General features: G+C 45.8%; 1 protein-coding gene across 1 annotated transcript; it reads left to right on the top strand.

Annotated features, from left to right (window-relative positions):
* Nucleotides 1-4,369: 4,369 nt before the first annotated feature.
* LOC143187787 (uncharacterized) lies at nt 4,370-6,070 on the top strand. Its single transcript, XM_076391995.1, has one exon. It carries the CDS (start codon nt 4,370-4,372, stop codon nt 6,068-6,070), a length of 1,701 nt encoding a protein of 566 aa, XP_076248110.1.
* Nucleotides 6,071-7,215: the final 1,145 nt, after the last annotated feature.

The raw sequence follows: 7,215 nt of genomic DNA, 5'->3' as shown, positions 1-7,215 counted from the left end.
AACGTTTGCGATTAGATCATTTAAACGACGAGGAGGTGGAACACGTCCTTGATCTTGTAGAGGAATTTCCTGATAGATTTCATCTACCGGGAGATACATTAGAAGCTACTCCATGCATTACGCATAAAATTCCTACGTCCGATGATGTTCCAATTAATACGCGACAATACAGATTTCCTCCGGTTCATAAGGATGAGATACAACGTCAAATTTTCGCTAAATTAAGTAATGGTATAATAACACCGTCGAATTCTCCGTATAATTCTCCACTCTGGATTGTCCCAAAGAAACCAGATTCTAAGGGTAATCCGAGGTGGCGAATGGTAATAGATTTTCGTAAACTAAACGAGAAAACGATCGGCGACGCGTATCCGTTACCTAATATTGCCGACATTTTAGATCACCTAGGAGATGCGCAATATTTTTCGATTTTTGATTTGGCCAGTGGATTCCAACAAATCGAAATGGATCCAGCTGATAGGCAGAAAACTGCATTTACAACACCTAATGGCCATTATGAATATATTCGCATGCCCGAAGGTCTTAAAAATGCACCAGCTACATTTCAACGGTTAATGGATCAGGTATTACGCGGATTGCAAGGAATAGAAGTTTTCGTTTATTTAGATGATATCGTGGTTTACGCGAAGTCTTTGGAAGAACACGGCAGAAAAATTCGCAGATTATTTAACAGGTTAGCAGACGCGAAATTGACTCTTCAACCGGACAAATGTGAATTTCTAAAAACTGAGGTCACTTATTTGGGACACATCATTGGTCGTAATGGAGTAAAGCCCGATCCGAACAGGATCGGGGCCGTGAGAAATTTTCCCCGTCCACAAAACCCTAGAAACATCCGACAGTTCTTGGGTCTTGCAGGTTATTATCGGCGTTTTATAAAAGATTTTTCCGCGAAAGCTAAGCCTCTAACGGATTTATTAAAGAAAAATGCTCAGTTCGTTTGGGGTAAAGAACAGAAACGAAGTTTCATAGAGTTAAGAAATGCACTCTGTAAACGACCCATATTGCAATATCCCGATTTTAATAAGCCATTTACACTGACAACCGACGCATCAGATTATGCAATAGGAGCTGTCCTTAGTCAAGAAAATAACGGTTATGATCTACTTGTAGCATACTTGTCTAGAATGTTAACGAAACCAGAACAGAATTACTTTACCACTGAGAAAGAGTGTCTTGCAGTGTTATATGCGGTTCTACATTTTCGACCCTACCTTTATGGAAGAAAGTTTACTTTGGTCAGCGATCATGAACCCCTTAGATGGATAAATTCGGTTAAGGATCCAGGACAGCGACTGATTCGTTGGAGATTGAAACTTCGCGATTATGAATACGATTTCGTTCATAAATCAGGCAAGTTAAACACCAATGCAGATGCACTATCTAGAAATCCAGTAGATGGAAGTCAACTAACATCCTCTGACGAATCTGATGTATCCATGGAATTATCTTCTGAGGAGTCTGACGCAAAATCAAATCTGGGCAGTCATATCTTACTACCGATACAGAAACCTAAACCTTCTAGTAGAACTTCTGGACCTTCGAAACAGTCAACAGATCCTTCAGTAAAGCTAAGGGTAGGAAGTCCATTAGGATCAAAAACCAAACCAAAACCACCACCTGCGCAGGATCGAAGTGCAATAGCTACTAGAACTCGCTCTCAGGTGCCAGGAAAATCAACACAACCCATGGCAGGATCTTCAAAGGTTTCCGAATCACCAAATTCTTCACAGTCACCCGTTACTACAGTTCCACGGACCTCTTTGGATGAAGACTCACCTTCTAACGATCCTCCAATTTTGAGACAACGACGGAGTGTTCTCCCTAACCTGGAATTTTATCCTGAGAAACGGATAGTGGATGTACCTAGAATTCCAGAGAAAGGTACCTCCAGCAATAAAAACCCATCAAAACACACAGAATCAGAGGATCTACCAAATTTACAAGGCATTGCAATTGAGTTGCCAGAATCCTGCGACACAGTTACGGATGACGACATAATAGAGCCTGTTCATTCACCCATCACTCCAATGGATATCCAAGAACTCCAGGAATCTTTTAAGAAATTCGATCAGTCTTTGCAAGAGCGAGGGTTTGCTCTTGATGATGAGGGAGAGGATTTAGTTAAATTAATTGATTCAGGAGACGAAGATACACCAACAGACGGTGTAGATGAGACAGACATAAACGACGATGAATCTGAAGACGTCATGAGTCAACGAGTTGAGGAATTAATCCAGAAATCGACAACTATTCCTTCTCTCTTTCAACCTTCAAGTAGCAGAGCCCTTTCCAAACCACCTGCGCTTAGAGATATTCCTGAAGACACTGAACTAAATGAAACCAATAACTCTATAATCATTAAACCTTCGTATCAATCCATTTTCCCAACACCCGCTCCGTTAACGCAACCTTTAGCTCTTTCAACACCATTTCCAAAACCTTTATCCACTCAAATTTCTAAGGAGGGAGGAAAGATTTCATCTGTACATTGGCCTAGACGTCTATTAGGGAACCAAAGGGGTTCACAAACCCTAATGACCGAAGACATTCCACCCGACTTGGAAGCAGCAAGACCGCTGGATTTCCCTGAACTTCAGCATAAGGCTACTGAATTCATATCCAACACCAGAGAAAATCTTACTTATTCCCGATCGCATTACGTGCATTTTGTGTCAGCTGATTGCGAACCAATAACTTCAACTAGCAAATTGCTATCTGACTTACACATAGTAAATTTTGAGCATATGAAATCAGTAAAACCAACAATAGGTCAAGTATTAATTACTAGTCGAGGAAAATATAAAATCTTCAGCATAGTCGTAAAAGCTTTTCATTCAGATCGTCTTAGTATACACAACTTAATAAATGGACTATCAAATTTAAAACATATACTTTTAAAATCAAACATTTCATCTTTTAGAATATCCCATTCGGGTGATTTCACAGACGAGCTTCCTCATAATATGCTTGCACCTTTATTAACCTATATTTTTGAAAGTAGTGGCATTGAAATCACAATTTGCTATGGTAATATACGAGTACCTCCAAAATCAGTACGCGCTGAGATCATTTCGGAATTTCATAGTGGATTAATTGGCGGACACAAGGGTGTGACGAAAACATACCGTAGAATTAGAGAGAAATTCTATTGGCCAGGTTTACGAAACGATGTTCAAAATTTTATTCGTAACTGTAAGGATTGTCATAGCCATAAATTGGTTAGAGCCAAAACCAGGGAACCCATGTTAATAACTGATACTCCAATTGAAGCTTTTGAAAAGGTATCCTTAGATACAGTGGGACCTTTACCTACCACACCATTGGGAAACCGTTACATTCTGACAATGCAGGACAACTTGACGAAATACTGCATAGCCGTTCCCTTGCCTGACATAAGAGCAGAAACGATAGCGCATGCTATGGTTACACATCTGATATTGCAGTATGGTGCACCTCGTATAATCCTAACAGACAGAGGAACTAGCTTTATGAGCAGCCTCATTCGAAGTTTGACACGTATACTGCGAATACATCACGTTACAACTTCAGGTTACCGTCCACAAACGAATGGGGCATTGGAAAGGAGCCACATCGTTCTAACCGAGTACCTTAGTCATTATGTAAACGACTTCGACGATTGGGATCGTCTGATACCTTTCGCGATGTTCTCATATAACACTTCAGTACACGAGGCGACTAACTTCACGCCGCATGAATTAGTATTCGGTAAAATAGCGCGATGTCCAAATAGCTTTGAGCCAGATCAAAAACTTCCAACCTATAACGCTTACTTGCAAGATCTAATAATACGGTTGACAGAAATGCAAACGTTGGCGGGAAAGAATCTAATCAAGGCTAAGGAAACCTCTAAGGCGCAGTATGATAGGAAAGCAAGATCATTCCAGGGAAAGGTAGGAGACGTGGTACATGTCTTGGTCGAACCCAAAAAGGGAAAGTTTCATGAGCGTTACCGCGGTCCTTACGTAATTGTTGGAACACTGGAAGGAAGGGGAATTATACTAAGGGATGAGCAAGGCAACCTTCTTACTAAACATCCAGACAAATTGAAATTAATTTAGAGTCCAGAATTTACCGTGGTTGGGGAAATCGGCGGATTGAAAGCCTACGAATCAAGTTGTTAGAATCCAAGCCCGTGACTTGTCGCGAATGGGTCATTTTCGGGGCTTCGGGGGAACACCTCTGGATGGGACGCTATGTCCACCTGATTGCCTCGGGGCGATTCCGGTGTCCTTCTTTCCACCACAGAACGTCGAACAAAAGGGGCTATTTTATATATTTGAATATTAACTTACTTATAGTCTTGTGATTTACATGCTACACTGGGATGGCAGGCACTAGCGGGTACCGGGTGGTTGAGGCGGAGCGTCGGGTGTACGTGGCGAGGTTGGCGCCCTACACCAAGAAAAAGGACCTGATGATGGTCTTCGGTAGCTGGGGCGCTCGGGAAGCCGTAGTCCAGAGGAAGGCCACGGGAAACACCGCATTCGTGACCTCCGAGACTGCGGAACAGGCGAGCCGAGTCGTCGAGGAAGCGGGGGTGCATCCTTTCTTTTGCCACAAACGCAAACTGGGTGTCCTACCGGCTGACAGCTGGCATTCGCGAGGAGAGGACGTCCCGGTCAGGGAACCAGCAGTGGATCCCTTCGATGGCCTGATCTTGCCGCCTTCCAAGGCAGCGGCACTCCCCGTCGAGTGTCTCGCGCATATAGGCGCATACTTGGAGTACCGTGACCGGGCGCGTATGGAGCAGGTCTCTCATCGCTGGCGAGAGGGGAGCCTTTGGTCGCATCAGGGGGTGACGGCTTTCGACCCTAACGACTGGCGCTGGGGAAATTCGTGGAACTGTACATGGGAGAAAAACCCATTAAGCACTGAGGCCTTCCGTTGGGCGATTCTCCGCGGCGGCAGATATATCACCTCACTGAGGCTGGACGACTCGCGTCTGGTATCAGCGCTTCGACCGCAGGCGTTGTCTATCGCCGCCGCCCACTGCGGGCGTTTGAGGGATGTCGACTTGCTGAGTGTCAGTATACGTCCTCCGGTCTTGAGGGAACTGAAGACCTTACGCGGGCTTGAGTCCCTTACCGTAGGGAGGTGCACTGGTCCCGTAGACCCGGAATTAAAAGAGCTTCTCGACAACAATACCGCATTGCAGACTCTCACACTGGTGGGCAATTCATTCACGGGTTCGGCCATTAGGGACGGGATTCGCGTCGGTACGCTTCGTATCCGTCGATGCCAACGGATGCGGAGTGAGTGCCTCGCGTCCGCGTTAGCGTCTGCCGAGCGCCTGGCGGCCCTCGAGATTGGCGGGTGTTACCAGATAGTGGATGCCAAACCACTCGATGCCCTAATAGGGAATAGGCAGCTGCAAATATTTTTAACTGAGCTGATCATCCACTTAGTTAATTTTTATCCAGCGCCCATTATTGGCGACATAGACGAGCCTGAGGTACCGATACTGGAGCCGGAGGTGACGAGAAGGGCAGTAGCTCTGATGGACTCTTTTCAGAATCTAAGAACATTAGACGTCAGTTTCTGCCGCTGGGTAGACGGACGAGTAATCGCGGCAGTGGGTAGATCACTCAGAAGCTTAGAGAGGCTCAACATATCTGGGTGTATGTCCTTGAGAGGGGAGGACTTGGAACCTTTGAGCAACCTGTCTGCCTGCCGGGAATTACAAATGGACGCCCTGTTCGAGACAGTCCGGGGGGGATTTTTGAGCCGCATGATTGCGCTTACGACGCTGACCTGTCGGGATAACAATTCGGTCACCGATGATGACATCTGTGGATTGCTCAGAGCCGCAGCACAATTGGGCCTGCTGAATCTCGAGGGCTGCCAGGGCATCGGTAACTTGACCGTGGGGGTGGCCAGCGAGACCGTGCCGGTGCGGGGTCAGATCCTGTACATGTATCTGGGGGGGACTCGAGCCAGACCCGCGAAAAGACAGCGAGCGACATTTTACAACCGAGTATATTATGAGAGGATAGGACGGCCAACGTACTTCCAAGTAGACGAGTAGCGAGTGCCCTGCCTTGCAACAATGCTCAGGCATTATGGACTTTCCTAGTTGCATGTCGGGGTGCCGTCGCAAAGGAATATTCGGTAACAACGACTTCAGCGGGTTCGACGCTCTTCCCGTCCGGGGGCGGTGATATCCGCATAGCGATTGTCGTCGGGGACGACGACGATTCTAAGGAGGGAGGACTGTTACGTTCCGAACAGGAAATTTTTCGGATTTTTGACTTTCGGCCATTACGTCGGCCGGGGTGTGTCACGACAATGCTTTGTCATTATGGAATTTCCTAGTCTGGCACATTCTGGCCTTTGACGTTCAAAATTCTAAATTATAATTGTTGTGATTGTATTATACGCTCTCCTTGGAATCGTCGTCGAAAGTCGGCGACGCGAGTGTGTGTGAATTTGTGAGAGTTGTGAGGATGTATGTGTGCGTGTGTGTGTTCTTCTGAAGCCTCGAGAAGGTGAGCATGAACACCTTAGCCGTAACAACTATCGTTACATTACGATGTTTGGAATTGCGGGTTCTCATGCGCTTGAATGAGTGTGCACCGAGAGTGTGGTCAACACCTTCTGTCGCAAGTCAAGCATCTTGTTGTCCGTGATGCCTGTTGGAGCTAATTGCAAATTGTTCATAGGGTTCCAATGCACCTGTATCTTGCATGAATTGGGACGGTTGCGAGTAATCGCGGAAAACTTTGTAATGAGACGGCGTGTCAAGAATTTGGAATGAGAACCTTTCGCGTTTGGTTTTGGAATTCGCACAAAAAACTGTATACAGCGCGCGACACGACGCGACGCGCGAGCGACGATACCACGCGACGAAATCGCCGAGCGTTTCCCGCGAAAGTGTGAAAAACTTGTGCAAATTATTACAACAAATTTAATAATTATTGACCGTCGTTAATTGTAAGGAGTAATAGAGGATGTTGTTCATGTGTAGCATTGCGCAAAATATTGAGCAACCTGTGAATTGTGAAGAAAACCGGAAATAGAGCACACGCGATATATCGAAATGCGAGTTGACAAATCGCGCGACGGCTCCCGCACGCTGCCTCACCTGATTCGTCAGGACCTCTCACGGATACGGCAGAAGATCACTGTATTGGTGATCCTCGAAGGATCCTGCCTATCCTGATTTCCGTGATC

This window comes from Calliopsis andreniformis, unplaced genomic scaffold (assembly GCF_051401765.1).
Source record: "Calliopsis andreniformis isolate RMS-2024a unplaced genomic scaffold, iyCalAndr_principal scaffold0293, whole genome shotgun sequence".
NCBI lineage: Eukaryota > Metazoa > Arthropoda > Insecta > Hymenoptera > Andrenidae > Calliopsis > Calliopsis andreniformis.
This window is presented reverse-complemented; position numbering and strand designations above follow the sequence as displayed.

Coding starts and splice junctions, on each gene's coding strand:
- LOC143187787 (XM_076391995.1), top strand. CDS start 4,370: ATGGCAGGCACTAGCGGGTACCGGGTGGTTGAGGCGGAGCGTCGGGTG.